At 56.1% G+C, this 17,224-nt stretch overlaps 3 protein-coding genes across 3 annotated transcripts; 2 read left to right on the forward strand and 1 right to left on the reverse strand.

Annotated features, from left to right (window-relative positions):
• Positions 1-4,055: 4,055 nt before the first annotated feature.
• MINDY4B (MINDY family member 4B) lies at positions 4,056-10,234 on the forward strand. Its single transcript, XM_063407941.1, has 8 exons — positions 4,056-4,623; positions 5,931-6,022; positions 6,269-6,434; positions 6,806-6,871; positions 8,012-8,128; positions 8,199-8,666; positions 9,922-10,119; positions 10,220-10,234. Exons 1-8 carry the CDS (start codon positions 4,468-4,470, stop codon positions 10,232-10,234), a joined length of 1,278 nt encoding a protein of 425 aa, XP_063264011.1. The 5' UTR covers positions 4,056-4,467.
• A 1,116-nt stretch (positions 10,235-11,350) lies between these two features.
• Positions 11,351-14,876, forward strand: SIAH2 (siah E3 ubiquitin protein ligase 2). The gene is made up of 2 exons (XM_063408547.1): positions 11,351-11,835; positions 12,483-14,876. Exons 1-2 carry the CDS (start codon positions 11,473-11,475, stop codon positions 13,038-13,040), a joined length of 921 nt encoding a protein of 306 aa, XP_063264617.1. The 5' UTR covers positions 11,351-11,472; the 3' UTR covers positions 13,041-14,876.
• On the reverse strand, positions 13,033-17,215 carry LOC134556215 (uncharacterized). Its single transcript, XM_063408550.1, has 3 exons — positions 17,032-17,215; positions 16,539-16,904; positions 13,033-13,169 (listed from the first exon to the last, which is right to left on the reverse strand). The coding sequence occupies exons 1-3, from the start codon at positions 17,059-17,061 to the stop codon at positions 13,128-13,130; spliced, it is 438 nt and encodes a 145-aa protein (XP_063264620.1). The 5' UTR covers positions 17,062-17,215; the 3' UTR covers positions 13,033-13,127.
• Positions 17,216-17,224: the final 9 nt, after the last annotated feature.

Raw genomic sequence — 17,224 nt, forward strand, 5'->3', positions numbered from 1 at the left:
AATTATGGGATTTAAGAATGTTTCAAGTAAAGAAATTTGTCACTATAACATCAACAACCACCAGTTGTGAATGATTAGCTCTGGAGAAGATAAAAAAAGGAAGCTTCAAATAAGTGTCAATATGGTGTAAGCAGAACAAAAGAAGATGTGCTGCATAGTAATGTCTGGATGGGAAAGCCCTCTTTCTTGGGGTAAGATCTTATTAAGACATTTTTTCCTGTAAACTGTTTAAAAACTGGCCAGTATGAAGAAAAAATAGGAATTTCAGTAGCGTCGCACTGGATCTGGAAAGTCCAATCCATGGGTTACAGTAGAAGCACACACTCACCAGCAGCAGCTCTGCCCTTCAGCCCTGCTGAGAGCAAGGATGCAGCCGTGACCACGCCAGAGCAGCAGGGCCCAGGGACAGCCAGCTGACTTGCAGACACGCAGCAAGGGACAGAACAACGCCCAGGCTCTGCCCCAACACCCCTCAGGCTCCAGCTCACGTGTGCAGTGCTCAGAGGACACAGCCCAAACACCTGCACCTTGATCTGGCTTCAGGTGCATGCTAACAGCATCATTCCTCTCCATGAAACTCTGGGTTTTTTCCTTTTAACAAGCCAAGCTGTGCTCCAAACCCAAAGTCCTGGGAGCCCCCGTTTCCCCAGCAGCTGCTGCAGCTTGGTGACAGAGCTGACACAGCACACCAGAGGCAGGGGAAGTGCCAGGTGCTGCTGCTTGCCTGGGGGAGGCAGCCGGGCTTGGCAGTGCTGGACAAACCTCTGCAGCTCACTAGGCAGAGGGCATTTCCCAGGGCACAGCAGCAGGGCTGAGCTCACCAGGCAGAGGGCATTTCCCAGGGCACAGCAGCAGGGCTGAGCCTGGGGGCCTCCACCTCCCGCTGCCCCTGCAGAGAACGGCCCTGCGAGTTCTTATCAAGCAATACCAACAAACCGAGTGAGGAGCTCTGGCAAAGGACAGCAGTAACACAGGAGACAGGCTCCTGTGCAGGCTGCAGCTCAGCAGGGAGTGGGAATGACCACAGGAGGGTTTGGCGTGGGAAGCCAGAAGAGACAGACACATCAGCCCTCGCCTCCTGAGCATCCCCAAGTCAGCTAAAGCGAGAGCTGCTTCCCCAGGCAGAGCATCACACCAGCAAACACTGCCTCTGTGGGCTTACCTGGGTGCCTTGGAGATGAGGTGCTCCTCACAGGACACAGAAGCAGCCTCCACAGCAAAGAGGGGTGGGGAGCCCCTGCCCCATTTGTCTGCAGGGGCTGGGCCCAGCTGTGGCTGAGGAGAACCCTGCCAGCTGGAGGTGAGGAGCAGTCCCAGGCAGCGCCCACCCGGGGCCCAGGTACTGCTCAGAGTCAGGTATCAGAGCCCTCTGTGCTTCAGGACCCACCCGCCCACGAGGCCTTACTGACTTGGATGTCATTTTTTGTACTTTTACTGTGAAAGGCAAAGCACTGCTTATTGTAAAGGTTTGTCAGCTGTATCCTTACCCAAGGTAGCTCTGCCTCTGCATCTCCCTGGGTTTTTTCAATATGGAAGGGCTTCTGCAAGTCAGCACAACTCCCAGCTTTTTTCATCATTTTCTTCTTAATCTATATGCATACTCCTCCTAGCGTTAATGTATGTTCTTAAAGCATAATTTGTATTGCATCTCATGGTATTGTTTACTACACAGCAAACCCAAACATTCCTTTACCATGCAGACAAGAGCAGCCCCAGCCTGGGGTCTGGGTGTCCTCACAAGGGTCACCGTGCCCAGAGCCTGGCCCACCCCCACACCCCTCCCTGAGCACCAGCCCAGCTATTCCTATGGCAAACAACAACTTCTTACCAGCAAAATAAAATAAAGACAATGTTTGTGTGTTTGACCGGCTGAAAGAGCAGGTATGGCCTGCCCAGTGCAAACCCTGAGGGAGCCCCAGAAATGACCCCGGGGCAGCCCCAGCACAGACCCTGGACCTCCTTGCATCCATGAAAGTGTCCCCGCTCCTGCCCCGCGCTCCTGCCATCCGCAGCCAGCCCCAGGCAGCCACCGCCGCCCCGCTCCCGCGGCATTAAACATTGATTAATGCCTAATGACACGGGCAGCGGAGCGGGGCTGGCCCGGCGCTCCCGGCAGCTCCATCGCCGTGTGCGGGCGGGGCGGCCGGCGGCCCTCAGCAGCAACGGGGGAGAGCGGCGCGGGGCAGATCCCGGAGCAGATCCCGGAGCAGCGCCCGGAGCAGAGCCCGGAGCAGATCCCGGAGCAGCGCCCAGGGCAGCGCCCGGGGCAGATCCCGGAGCAGATCCCGGAGCAGCGCCCGGAGCAGAGCCCGGAGCAGATCCCGGAGCAGCGCCCAGGGCAGCGCCCGGGGCAGATCCCGGAGCAGATCCCGCACCGCCCCCGCACCGCCCCCGCACCGCGCCCGCACCGCGCCCGCACCGCGCCCGCGGGAGCTGCCATGGGGGAGCGCGGCCCCGAGCGCGCTGCGCCCACCGGGCTGGAGGAGATCACCAGCAGAATCTCTGATCTGAGCAAGTGGAGAGAAATCTTTAGTTTCCATGGGTAAGATTTTTATTCTGCTTCTTTAACGGAGTTTTAATTCCAGGTGGTTATTTAATGTAATTTTTAAAGTTACGTTTTATTACAAAACTTATGTGACAATGACAAAAGGTCCTTGTGTACTCAGTAAAATAAATTCTACAGCTCTTGCTCGTCCTTTGTTCTGGGTTCTCTTCTGGCTGGGCTCCGGTTTCTCCACATGCTAGCAATACCTCTGTTGGGTGTTTTAATTTGTACTTTATTTTACATTTTCAGTTTCGAAATCAACAGCACGACTCATCAGGTAACTCCTTCACCAAAGGCAATATTTTCTGTTTGTCCGGTGAGTTTTGGGCTGTCCTTGGTTGGCACACTGAGGTCACACATTCATACCTGCAGCCCAGGTATCTGTGGAGATTCATTTCTCATGCTGCTTCTTTGAGCAACAGATGTTTTCTTCAGATATTTTGAAATCAAAGGGACAGAGCAGTCCAACACTTGATTAACGTTTCCATCAAAAACTAACGATTTTCACAGTGAGTTTTAGAAAACAAACTAAGATCTCCAAAATGTAAGTATTTGGAAAAGCTGCTGTGTCCTTAGGTTGGGAGCCCCTGAAGGGTGTCTGTAATTCAGACAAACACCTGCTATTACCTGCTCCAGTCGTCAGCTCGTAGGGATGTGCTGGGAATGTCTGAAAGCAGCTGGGAGCCAGGGCCCCCCCGTCCCAGGGCAGCCCCCGCCTGCCTGTGCCCACCCTGGAGTGCCGGGGGAGCACCCCGGGGTGATGCACGGTCTGCTCCTCTCCCTGCAGCAAAGACAGAGCAGCGCTGGCCAAGGACCACCCGCAGCTGGGCAGTCCCCAGGGCCCCCCTCCACCGTCCCGCGGCCCCTCCTGCTGCCCCAGGGCGTGGGCGGCCACCCCATCTCCCTGGACACGGCAATGGTGAGCTGCCTGCTGAATTAAGCATGAGCTGCAATTGAATCTCCTGAAGGGAAAGACACCGGGGACCTTTCCTGGTGTTCTGACTGCAGGCTTCAGCCTGCTGGCAGCTGAACAGGGTGTGGGAAGGGGATGGATTATTTAGGGTGGATCATTTAGAGACCCTTAACAAACATAGCTGGAATGCAACCTTTAAAGCTGACATGCAGTAATTCTCAGGAGAGAACCAGTCAAATGACAACAGGAAACGTGCCCCTGTGCTTCGGGGCTGGCCTGACAAACAGCCTTGGGACAGGAGGCAGGATAACAGAATCTTAGAATTATTTAGCTTGGAAAGGGCCTTTAACACCATCAGTGAGGGATTTCAGCTCCTGTTGAGCACCTGGCCCCAGAAGCGCTGCTGCCTTTAACACCATCAGTGAGGGATTTCAGCTCGTGTTGAGTGCCTGGCCCCAGAAGCATTGCCGCCCTTAACACCATCAGTGAGGGATTTCAGCTCCTGTTGAGTGCCTGGCCCCAGAAGCATTGCCGCCCTTAACACCATCAGTGAGGGATTTCAGCTCCTGTTGAGTGCCTGGCCCCAGAAGCATTGCTGCCTTTAACACCATCAGTGAGGGATTTCAGCTCCTGTTGAGTGCCTGGCCCCAGAAGCATTGCTGCCTTTAACACCATCAGTGAGGGATTTCAGCTCCTGTTGAGTGCCTGGCCCCAGAAGCGCTGCTGCCAGGTGCAGTTGTCCAGCAGCTCTGCAGGTCTGCCGGCAATGGCAGGATGGGCCCCAGTGCAATCTTCCCCAAAATGTGCACTGTACCCAAATGTAAGTTATTATACACCACAACCAAGCTTCACCTGCGTGCTGAGTGAAGTCGTGCACTGAGCTCAAAGCATCACCTTTGCTCTGAAGCTGTGAGGCCTGGCTCTAGGCACACAGGGTGACCTGCTCTGAGGGCACACCTGTGGCACCTGCACCCGAGCCCCCCTGGTGTCACAGGCCCTTCATGCCGGGATGAGAGGTCTGACCCTGGCCCCTCCTTCTCCACAGAGGCTGCAGAAGCTGCTCTTCAGGAACAGCACCCCCCTGTTCAGCAGCCAGTGGGCAGCAGCACGCTTCAGCTTCCACCAGGCACACTCCGACCTGGCCTACGCGCTGGAGGCAGGACAGGTAAAAGTGTCCACAGCGGCTGGTACTGCTGCTGCTGTCACTGACACGTGTGGCAGCCAGCACAGGGGGCCTCAGCAGCCACACACCTGCCCTCTGCACACCTGTACTGACACTCTTGCACACTGCACACCTGTACCCACACACCTGTACCCCACACCTGTACCCACACACCTGCCCTCTGCACACCTGTACTGACACTCTTGCACACTGCACACCTGTACCCCACACACCTGTACCCCACACACCTGTACCCCACCTGTACCCACACACCCGCACACTGCACACCTGTACTGACACTCCTGTACCCCACACACCTGTACCCCACACCTGTACCCACACACCTGCACACTGCACACCTGTACCCCACACCTGTACCCACACACCTGCCCTCTGCACACCTGTACTGACACTCTTGCACACTGCACACCTGTACCCCACACACCTGTACCCCACACACCTGTACCCCACACTCTGCCCACCTGCAGGCTGAGCTTTCCCCCGTGCCCCGGGCAGGCTGCAGGGCTCCAGCTGCAGCCCCTCCCCTGCTGTCCCTGCAGGGGAGCTGCTGGCCCAAAGCTGCAGTGGACGCATGGCCTGGAGCCAGCAGCTGGCTGCAGGCAGGGCTGTGATACCCGGGTGTGAGACGCTCCTGGGAAGGGCCAGGAGAGACACAGCAGGTTGCAAAAACCCTGTTTCTTTTCTGAGAATTAGATTTACCTAATTCTTCCTGCTCCACCTAGATATTCTATAAGTGAAGTCACCTAGATTATTATTTTTTCAGATGGAGGTTTTCTGCTTCCTTATTTACCATCACAACACTGCACCCTGAAAAGCAGAAGGCCAAGATACACACTCAAATTGTAAATGCCCTAAACTTGTCTGGAGGCTGAAATGCTGGGTACAACCACGGGTGCCACTCCCTGCATTCCAAAGCTCCGTGCTCCCAGGGGGACCCCAGCCCTGACATGTGTCAGACAGTGGGGAGCGGGCACAGCCCTCCTGTGCATGGCCTCACATCACCCCTGGCTGCCTCAGTACTTTTATCCCTTTACTGCGAGGCTGGAGGGGACAAAAAACAAACCCTGGGGCTTCCAAGCACACATGGTACCTGGAGCTGGGTGCTATTCCCTGGCATGGAGGGAGGAAGGACACCCAGCCACAGGATCCCTGCTGCCCCCATGGCCAGGGTTACCCTGCAGCTTCTTCTCTGTAAGGGCTTCTTCTTGTCCCCCTGGCCAGGGTCTGCTGGCAATGACATGTGCTCCTTCAGGCTCCTCAGATGGCAGGGGTTGTTTTTCTGTCCCTAGGGAGGAACGGGAGCCATTGTGGCAGCTGTACAAGCACACATCATCACATACCTGCTCTTCACAAGAGAGACAGAATCTACTCACCTGGAAAGGTAAGCTGCTGGGCCTCACGGGACACATGAAAATTATTTCCATGCATTTCTTGGTCAGTGCCAGCCTCTGGGTTCAGGCAAACCAGATCCAGGTTCAGGAGTGCAGATACAGGTGGGGATATGAACTGGGAGAGAAGCCTTGGCTGACCAACAGGCAAGGCTTCTTCCCACCAAATCCTCTGATCTGGGGACAGTGGCGTGTGCCCCTCGCCTCGGTGGTGCCACAGCCACATCCCCTGGTTCCAGGCTGTGCCAGGTCGGGCGGGGGGAGCAGGGGCAGGCACTGGCCACGGCCCTGGCAGAGACCCTGTGGGCAGCAGGAGGAGGGGGCAGAGCCGTCGTGTGCCTCGTCACCGCCCCTGTCACCGTGACGCCACGTGAAGGCTGCAGAGCCAACAGCTTCACAGAGAGAGTGAGTATGGAATCCTCTGCCAATGGGATTTTCCTTAAAGATACCTTTGGCCTGAAACACAGAAGCTCCCACAGCTGCTCCCTCACTTACGTTGCACTGCAAACAGGGATCACCCCAGAGCCAGGTCTTGGTGCAGCCCGTGATACATCCACCTCCCCTTCACCAAGCCCATCCTCCTTCTGCAAAAAGGAGAATCCTGTCAACACAAAGCTGCTCCCCTGAATCCCACAGCCCATGGCTGGGGAAGAGGCAGAGCAAACCCTTGCACCGTTCTTTCACCTAATTAACAGAACCATAGGATTCAAAAGCCCGGCTTTTTGGTATAATTCATGTCTCCTTTACGCCACCCTCATGGTGCTCATGCCCAACAGATCCGGCTGTTTGAGTTCTCGGAGAAAGCTGCTGCTCAGGGGTTCATCTCTGATCACATAAACTGTGTAAGTGGGGATAACTGCTTTATTCCAGTTATTTTCTTGCTAAATTACATCTTGCTTCCCATTCAAAGTGAGCATTTTGGACACAGCATTGTCATCGTCATCAGAACCTTCACGCAGTGATTGTACAATTAATTCATGGATCATTTCCAGCCTTTCCTATGGGGAGGGATCCTGCTCCCATGTAAATCCCTGTGACTTTACCCATTATTCCAGTTCTCAGCCCACAAACACTAGGTAAACAGGGTAGTATTTTCCACATCATTCAAAGATGTGATTCCTTGCAGCCTTAACAAAAATATGAGAAAAACTGTACAAAAACCAGTTATTTAGCCAATAACTGGAAGCTTCTTCTTTCTTTTTCTACCTGATCCCATTCAACAAAATTAATTACAAAATCTTCCTGGAATAACACCTTCCTTGTCTAACTCAATGCATTCACCTAAGGTTGTATTGAAGCAGAGGAATTGTTTTAGTTAAATATGATTTACTGGCCATAATTCCTCCCCCGTAATCCCTTATTTCTTTTTCCAGTTCAAAGGCAAAGGAAGCCATGGAGTGATCCTATATTTATACAGTTTACTTTTCTCTAGGACACTTGAAAGGTATATTTCACTTTTTAAACCTTTCCCTGTAGTTTGGTTTCGTCTTCTGAAAAGTCTTTTCCTTTCCTCCCATTTCTGTTGGTCAGGCAGGGAGGTGTTGCCTCTGGCACAGGCCCGGTGTGATGATCTGTGCTTGGCCACACAGGGTCCAAGAGGATTTGGGTGACACTGCTCCTCTGCTGAACGTCAGTTCTGGAAATGTCACCTGTACAGAGGTAGGATCAGCCACACGTCTCAAGCATTCTGGTTTTATAATTCCCACGTCTGAGTTAGGAAAAAAATATCACTTTTTAATTAATCCAAAGAGAAAAGAAGCATAAGTTCATTAAAAATATTTTGCAATTCTAATCATGACCGTGCACTTAAAAAACAGATGATGATGATGATGATGATGTTGATAGTGACAACAATTTTTAAAAAGCCACTGGCAGCCTGGCGTTCCCCTGCTTGTGACAGGCGTGACAGAGCTGGCAGCAGGACGCCCTGCCAGGGGCGTTTGCTGCGTGTCCCCGGCGTGTGACGGGGCTGCCTCCCGCAGGCCGTGCTCAGCCTGCTCCTCACGGGGCGGGCGCGCCCGCGGGCGCTCGGCGGCACCGGGGACCCGGAGCGCGGCGCTGGCGATGGGCACGGCGAGCCCCGGGGCCAGCGGGGCCCCGTGGGCTTCCTGCGCTGGGAGCGGGCGCCGCTGGAGCGGCAGGTGAGGCAGGGCCAGCCCGGGGCCACAGGAGCCTGGCACTGCCCGGGGTCCCGGCACGGTCCGGGGTTCCTGGCACGGCCCGGGGTCCCGGCACGGCCCGGGGTTCCTGGCACGGCCCGGGGTTCCTGGCACGGCCCGGGGTTCCTGGCACGGCCCGGGGTTCCTGGCACTGCCTGGGGTTCCTGGCACGGTCCGGGGTTCCTGGCACTGCCCGGGGTTCCTGGCACGGCCCGGGGTTCCTGGCACACGTCCCCCTGCGCAGGTGAGCCCCGCGCTGCGGACGCCCCGGCTGCCCGTGTGGCTGTGCAGCCTCTCGGGCAGGCACAGCGTGCTCTTCGGCACCGACAGCCGGCTGCTCTCCGACTGGAAATCCGAGAGAATTTTCCACCTGTACTTCCACAGCGGGCAGCAGGAGCAGACCCGAACTGCCCACCTGACAATAGGTACGGACCCAGGCTTGCCAGGGACTGAGGTATGGGCATCACAGACAACTGACGTTCCTGTGTTAAATACTCAATACAAAGTTTAAACACACCAGGAAGCAGGACTGTTTCATGATTAATTCAAAATTTATAATAACCTTCTCTCCAACTGCCGTGGTTTTACCCCATCCAGCCCTCAAGCCCCATCCAGCCACTCACTCCCCACCAGTAGGACCAGGGAGGGAGCTGGAAGGGCAGAAGCTAAAGAACTTGTGAGTTGAGATACAGACAGGTTCATAAGAAAAGCAAAAGCCGCACACACAAGCCAAGGAAAACAAAGAATTCATTCACTTCCTCCAGAGGCAGGCAGGTGTTCAGCCACCTCCAGGAGAGCAGGGCCCCATCACACACAGCAGTGACTTGGGAAGACAAACACCACACTCAAAAGTCCCCCTCCCTTTCTCTTCCTTCCCCTGCTTTATACACTGAGCATGATGTCATATGGTCTGGAATATCCCTTTGATCATTTTGGGTCGCTGTCCTGGCTGTGTCTTCTCCCAGCCTGCTGGGCACTCCCAACCTCCTCACCAGCGTGGCAGCAGGAGGAAAAGGCCTTGGCTATGCTGGCACTGCCCAGCAATAACAAAATCCCCTCTATAAAATCAACCCTGTGTTTAGCACAAATTCAAAACAGAGCTCTATACCACACAATGGGAAGGCAATGAATTCTACCCCAGATAAAACTGCAACGCAGCAAGGCTGGGGTGCAGCAGGGGCCGCCTGCCTGGCTGAGGCTGAATCTGTCTTCCTGCTCAGCACCAGGTGCCACCGTGCTCTCGTGTTCCCCACCAAGTTTCATATCCCCCCAGGGGGGAGAAACTGCTCCTGTAGCAACGCTTGTTGTGAACCAGGTTTTGTGTTTGGGGTGCACGGTTCTTGTTTATCTGTCGCTGTGCATCACTTACCCTCCTCACTGGGTGCCTCCTGCCTCTCCTTTCACTGCAGCATTTAAAGCAAAGTCAGAACCTTGAAACTAAAGGGTAAATCTGCAGGGAAGCAGAGTGATTTGAGATCAACCCTCATGATACCTGGTGTGGCCACAGATACTATCTGAGCATCTGCTCAGAAAAGCAATATGCAAACACGCCATGCAAGGAGCCCAGAGCTGCACTTAGGGCAGAATTCCCCGAGGGGGCCATGGTGCAGGGACAGTCCCCAGCCAGGGAGGCCCTGCCTGCCCTCCCCCAGCTCCCTGGGGCAGCACATCTACACCAATACGGCTGCAAAGCTTCTGCTTTCAACCTTCACTGACGCCTTTGTGCATGGGGTTGGGTTTTTAAGATTTTTTTAGACATTTCTTTTTCATTTCCTTTTCAGACACTCATTCACATCACTGGGAAGAGGCTCAGAGAGAAGGGCCCTGCAGCCCAGGGAGGAGGCGCCCAGCCCTGGAGATGGCAATCAGGACCAAGTGGGCCGGTGCGACCGTCAGCTGGAACGGGACCGACCCCTTCTTCTGAGGAGCGAGCAGGATGCACCCTGCTCCTGAGGGGACTGGCATCTACCACACACTGCCAACTCCACCCGTCACTGCAGTCTGGAGGACAAAAACTCTCTCCCCAAACAGCCTTTGGTGCATTGAAGGGACACCCTGTCCACAAGGCATCACACCCACTGCAAAAGCGTGCACTGGAGGAACAGCGACCTGCAACCTGTCCCACTGCACACCTTCCAGGTGGTAGGATGCAGGTTCTCCCGCTTCCCACAACAGCTGGCAGGAAAAGGAGAGAGTCATGCCCTGGCACAGGTGTCCATGGCAGTGGTGGAGTCTCCATCCCTGGAGGGATTTAAAAGCTGTGCACATGTGGGATTTGGGAACGTGGTTTAGTGGTGGCCTTGGCAGTGCTGGGGTAATGGTTGGATTTGTTGGGTCTTAGAGGGCTTTTCCAACCCAAACTGTTGTGGGGTTCTGTGATTCAGTGATTTTACTGCCATTGCCAAATCCTGGCACCCTGCGTTAACCTGTCAAGCACGGGCAGGGCTCCTGGCTCACAGAAACCACTGTCCGCTTCCTTCTGCATTGTCATTACTCCAAAACGACCCCTAAGTCACACCCTTAGTGTGCTGCTAATGGCAGCTGAGAACAGTAAACCTTCTGCAAGTGATCCAGGAACTTGGTTCAAATTTACTGACTTTTACTAAAATAAAAAGAAGCCGTGACGTCCAGCCGGAGGTTATGCTGGCCGGGATGAGGAGATGCTGCCGACAGCGCTGCCCATCTCCCGTCTCTGCTCCGGTCAGGGCAGCCCCGGGCCCGGGGGGTCCCGGCTGCGGAGCTGGGGCTCAGCCCAGGCTGGGCCCGCCGCACCCCCAGCGCCGGTGACACCGGGGACACCGCGACACGGCCCGGGCTGCGGCGGATGCACGGCCCGCTGAGGGCGGCAGGCCGGCTGCCACGGTACGGTGCCGGGAACGGGGCACGGTCCTGCTGAGGGGACACGGTCCCGGTGCCCGCACACGGTCCCGGTGCCCGCACACGGTCCCGGTGCCCGCACACGGTCCCGGTGCCCGCACACGGTCCCGGTGCCCGCACACGGTCCCGGTGCCCGCACACGGTCCCGGTGCCCGCACACGGTCCCGGTGCCCGCACACGGTCCCGGTGCCCGCACACGGTCCCGGTGCCCGCACACGGTCCCGGTGCCCGCACACGGTCCCGGGCGGAGCCGCGCGCGGCACGCCGGGAGCGGGGCGGGGGCCGCGCGCAGCCGCCGCTCGCCCGGCACCGCCCCGTCCATCTCCATCCTCCTCCTCCTCCTCCTCCTCCTCGTCCTGTGCCCGCTCCCCGGCGCGGCCCGATGGTGCTGGCGGCGGCGAGGCGCGATGAGCCGCCCGTCCTCCGCCGGCCCCGGCCCTAGCAAGCCTTGCGGAAAGCAGCAGCAGCACGCCCCGTCCCCCGCCGCCGTCCTGCCGGGGACCGGCGGGGCTTCTCCGCCGCCTCCCCCTCCTCCTCCTCTTCCTCCCCCCCAGCAGCAGCAGCAGCAGGAGCTGACCTCGCTCTTCGAGTGCCCCATCTGCTTCGACTATGTCCTGCCGCCCATCCTGCAGTGCCAGGCCGGGCACCTGGTGTGCAAGCAATGCCGGCAGCAGCTGAGCCTCTGCCCCACCTGCCGGGGCTCCCTCACCCCCAACATCAGGAACCTGGCCATGGAGAAGGTGGCCTCGGCTGTCCTCTTCCCGTGCAAGGTAAGGATGCGGGGCTGGGGAGGGGGGCGGGCGGGCCGCCCGGACCACCCCCACATCCCTGTCCCCCTGCCGAAACCCCCCACCCATCACCCCCCCATCCCTGTCCCCCTGCGGAAACCCCCCACCCATCACCCCCACATCCCTGTCCCCCTGCGGAAACCCCCCACCCATCACCCCCACATCCCTGTCCCCCTGCGGAAACCCCCCACCCATCACCCCCACATCCCTGTCCGAGACCACCCCCCCAGATGCCCCTGCAAAGGATGCCCACCCACCACCCCAGCTGTTGAAACTGCAATCCTCTGTTCTTTTTAAAGAAAAGGAAAATCCAAGCCAGGACCTCTCCAGCTGATCTGGACGGATCAGATCTAACTGCAACAGCAGATCTAGCTACAACTCAGCCATACAGCCCATTTTATCTGAGTGCTTGCGTTAGGAAAAAACAACCACAAAAGACAAGAAGAATCCATTTTAACTGGAAACAAAAACTAAGCTCAGCTTGAATCCAGGGCTACATACACGTAATGCAAAATTTGCAGTGAGCACGAGAGCTCTGGTTGATCACCTGTGTTTCCAGTTGACGGGTGGGAGCAGCGGATCCTAGCGCTGGTGCCCTTCCTGACAGCTTGTGTTTGGTCTCTTTCCAGTACGCCACAACAGGCTGCTCCCTGACACTCCACCACACAGAAAAGCCAAAACATGAAGCCATCTGTGAGTACCGTCCCTACTCGTGCCCGTGCCCCGGTACCTCCTGTGACTGGGAGGGATCCTTGGAAGCCGTGATGTCCCACCTCATGCATGCCCACAAAAGCATTACCACCCTTCAGGGAGAAGACATCATTTTCCTTGCCACAGACATTAACCTGCCGGGGGCAGTGGACTGGGTGATGATGCAGTCGTGCTTTGGCCACCACTTCATGCTGGTGCTGAAGAAACAGGAGAAGTGTGAAGGTCACCAGCAGTTTTTTGCCACCGTGCTGCTCATTGGCACCCGTAAGCAGGCAGAGAGCTTTCAGTACAGACTGGAGCTGCACAGCAGCTGCCACCGGCTGACCTGGGAGGCGTCTCCGTGCTCCATCCACGACGGCGTGACCGTGGCCATCCGCAACAGCAACTGCCTCGTTTTTGACACAGCCACCGCACACCTTTTTGCTGACAACGGGAACCTGGGCATCAACGTGACCATTTCCATGTGCTGCCCGTGACACGCTGCTGGCGGGGCTCAGCTCTCTGGATGCGGTGCTTCACCGGGGTTTGGTTTCGGTTCCCGTTTTTGACGCTCTTCAGCTGTGTCATCTTGTGTGCTGAGGTTTCTGACTAGCCAACGGTTGTAACTTTGGGCAGAAGAGGAACAAGAGTGTGCTGTAAGTAACATGAGCGGGACAAGGTCTTCTAAAATTCTTGGGTGCCTTAGGAAGATTACACACACAGAGTTACCTTTTATGATTTAATTATATTTTATGTGAAGAGTGCTTCCATTAGATATGTGGCTTAAGAGGCTCCTGTTTGGAGCGCACCTAAAAGCCCTTCCAGCAGCAGTACAGACTCCCTTTGTCACTGGGGAGCTTTAATAAAAGGCTTTACTATCACAAGAGGGTTTGGTTTGGAAGAGACTGTCGTCTGTTCCAATCCTCCTGCCATGGGCAGGGACACCTTCCACTATCCCAGGGTGCTCCAAGCCCTGTCCAGCCTGGCTTGGGCACTTCCAGGGATCCAGGGGCAGCCACAGCTCCTCTGGGCAAGCTGTGCAGGGCCTCCCCAGCCTCACAGGGAACAATTCCTCCCCAGTATCCTGTCTGACTCTGTCCGCTGGCAGTGGGAAGCCAGTCCCCCTTGTCCTGTCCCTCCATCCCTTGTCCCACGTCCCTTTCAAGCTCTTTTGCAGCACCTTTAGGCACTGGAAGGGGCTCTAAGTTCTCATGACTTGCCCTTAGTGAAGCCACGTTGGCTATTGTCAATCACCTCCTTATTTTCCATGTGCCTTAGCATATTTTCCAGGAGGATCTGCTCCAAGCTCTGTCCAGGCACTGAGGTGAGACCTGACCACCTGTACTTCTCTGGATCTTCCTTATTCCTCTTTCTAAAAAAGGAAGGTTATGTTTCTCCTTTTGGAGTCAGTGGGAGCTTCTCCGGACTGCCACAACTTCTCAAACATGATGGATCGTGGCCAAGCCACTCCCTCCACCAGTCCCTCTGAACCTGCGGGTGCATCTTGTCAGGTCCCATGGACTTGTGCACCTTCAGCTCCCTTAGACCTTCTGGACCCCAATCCTCTCCTACTGCAGGCAGTTCTTTGTTCTCCCACTCTCGCTTTGCCTCCTGCCCCTTGGGCAGTGTGGCTGGAGCAGCCAGCCATGAGGGCTGAGTACCTCAGCCTTCTCCACGTCCCAGGGAACTGGGTTTCCCATTTCCTTCACAGAGGGTCCCATTCTCCCAAGTCTTCCTTTTATCACCGGTGTACCTGTAGAGGTTGCTTTGCTTGTTGCCCTTGATGCCCCTAGCCAGATTTAATTCTTTCAGGCTTTAGCATTCCTAGCCTGATCCCTGGCTGCTCACAATCTCTCTGTACGCCTCCCTGGCTGCCTGTCCTTTCCTAGTAGGTGAGAAAGGAAAGAAATCCAAGCAACCTCTCACAGGAGAAGCTGTGAGGGGAGCAGTAGGTACTTCAGCCATGTCTCCCATTCCCTGCTACCTTGTGGAAGAGAAGGGCACTGGTGGCCTTAACAGGAAAAAGGAGAGAAGGGGCTGGGGTATGGCATGGCACATTTCACAGCGTGTGGAATTGCTGGCTCCTGTCTGCTTTAGGGGGATCAGGCCAGGTACAGGTGCAAGCGGGAGGCAAAAGTCTCACAGACTGCAGGTGGCTGGAGCCAGTGACACGGGGCTGTCCACGAGCAGCTGCCCTGCGACACACTCTACTGTTGAGTACTGTAAAAGATTCATAATTTAGCAAAAGCTTTATGGCCAGTGTCTTGTCATTTGCTATTTAAGTTTTGTTGCCATATTTCTTTTATTTTGCAATAAATATTTTGTAAAACCTACACTGAGGAGCTGTGCTAACACACGAGTGTTGCGCTGTGTGCTCGGCCGTGCTGGGCCAGCTGGGATCCCCTGCCAGGGCCCGGCTCTCCCTGGAGGGCTCCTTGCCCCTGCCACCCCCCAGCCCTGCTGCCGGAGCAGAGGAGCTGGGTGGGGATGTGAGTCCCAGGGACAACGGTGACAGCCTGACCTGTGCGACTGAACAGCCTCTGCTGGAGCTCCCCCTCTGCCCTGGGAGCGCTCTGCTGGAACCGCTGACAGCCAGGGCCAGCTCCCCATGGGGCTGTGCCACACCTCGTCCCTGCACCCTTTGGAGGAGGCAGCGAGCCACGAGGTGACACTGCCGGGACAGGCCTCACAGCAGGGGAGAAGGGCAGGTAAAGGGACAGGTGAGGCGTGGTCTGAATAAATACAATGCAGAAGGAGGAAAACCAGGCCTGACAGTTCCTCCTGGTGAGCTCTGGAGTTATGTCCGAGCCCTCAGCAGCTGGCAGCAGCACCTGGCAGCAGCCCTCAGAAAACTGCACAAGAACAAGTTTGGCTTCAGTGAAGGGAAGCTCAGTCTGGCAGCAAGAACTTGGAAGTGACCATGGAAAAAACCTCCCAAGGAATTACTCTCTAGGCACTGAATACCAACAATTAAAGATTCTACATCTGGTCTCACTTACACTGTGCTGGCAGAACTCCAGCAGCATCAGCCTGGTGAACTAATTGCCTCCAGCATAAGCAGGATCAAAGTCAAGCCATGGTTCCAACAGCTGTTACCACCTGTGCTTTCATCAGGATTTAAGCAAGAATTTCTAATGATTTGGATAATTTTCCTGTAATTCAGAAAAACTTACAGTGGAAGGTAATTTTCTTACTGAAAATTGGGACGTAAGAAGATTTTTGCATAAAGCACAACTACAAAGTGTGTCTTTGAATATGGCAGGAATAATTAATTACTCCAGTGTTACCTAACCCACATTAGGTAAGTTAAGACACGTTATCATTAGGTCTGTCCACACCACACAGTTCTAAAAGAGTGGCAAACTCTTGTTAGATTTCACCTCCAAAAACCCCAAACAGAACGAACCCATCACCTTGTGTCTTTTCTGACTGAAACTGAGTTTAGGGTAAGGAATACCTCAGCTGACACTGCCAAGAAGGGAGGTGTTTCCAATTCAGGTCAGCGAGTAGACAGGTGACATTAATTTCAGGATTCCCTCAGGTTTCAGGTTTTCTTCCCAAGGCAGCTGGTATGACTTCCCAAGTTAAAGTGTGGCAGTTTCTCAAGACATTCAGAAGAGGTTATTGAGGCCTGCCTGTTTCTCGGAACAGAACTGACCCCTCTCAAGCCCCCGGCCTTGAAAGGGATGGTGAAGCATGTCCAGACAGAGCTCACAGCAGGCAGACCTGCATGCCGGGCAGACCAGCAGGCAGCCTACAGCACCTGGCAGGAGCCCTGCAGCCCCTTGGCTGCTCTCCGGCCCACCAGGAGCATCTGCTGTGGAAGGTGATACCCAGGGAACAAAAGCTACGCCTGGGAAGCAACTTTTCTGTCACTGAAGTTCTCCCTAAAAACTATTTCCACTTCAAACACAAATTAAACTGCAAGTGTCCAGGAATTGATGAGTTTAGAGCGAACACAGCACAACTCGAGGGGGCTCTGCCCGCGGCCGTACCTGGCCAGCCCTCCGTCGGGACGGGCCCTCGGCTCTGTCGGGACGGGCCCTCGGCTCTGTCGGGACGGGCCCTCGGCTCTGTCGGGACGGGCCCTCGGCTCTGTCGGGACGGGCCCTCGGCTCTGTCGGGACGGGCCCTCGGCTCTGTCGGGACGGGCTCTCGGCTCTGTCGGGACGGGCCCTCGGCTCTGTCGGGACGGGCTCTCGGCTCTGTCGGGACGGGCTCTCGGCTCCGTTGTGCCGCAGCCAGACCCAAGGGCTGTGCGATCCCAGGAACCATGGAGCGATCTCGCAGTGCTGTGGAGAGTTCTCGGCACCAGGTGAGCCACCGACTCCGCTGGCTGCGCCCCAACACGCTCTTTCCGTCTGAAAAATCAGCGTAGCTGACTTACTCTGCTGTGGGACTCACGGGCTAGTGAGACACTGCGAGTTCTCACGGACAGCACACGTAAAGCAGCACACGCCTGCTCTCCCGAGGGGAACCCAAACCTGCCTGGGTTTGCGCAGGACAGTTTTCTCTCATTCTGCGAGCTGTATGTGCAGGTTCCTTGGAGAGGTTCGGCAGCGCCAAGGTCCGGGGAGTGCGGCCAGCACAGCGCCCGCAGCCCCCCGAGGCGGGCACGGGAACGGGGCACAGGAGCTGCGGCCCGCAAGAGCCGCGGGGCAGCCGCGGCAGGGCCGGGGCG

Source organism: Prinia subflava, chromosome 11 (assembly GCF_021018805.1).
Source record: "Prinia subflava isolate CZ2003 ecotype Zambia chromosome 11, Cam_Psub_1.2, whole genome shotgun sequence".
NCBI lineage: Eukaryota > Metazoa > Chordata > Aves > Passeriformes > Cisticolidae > Prinia > Prinia subflava.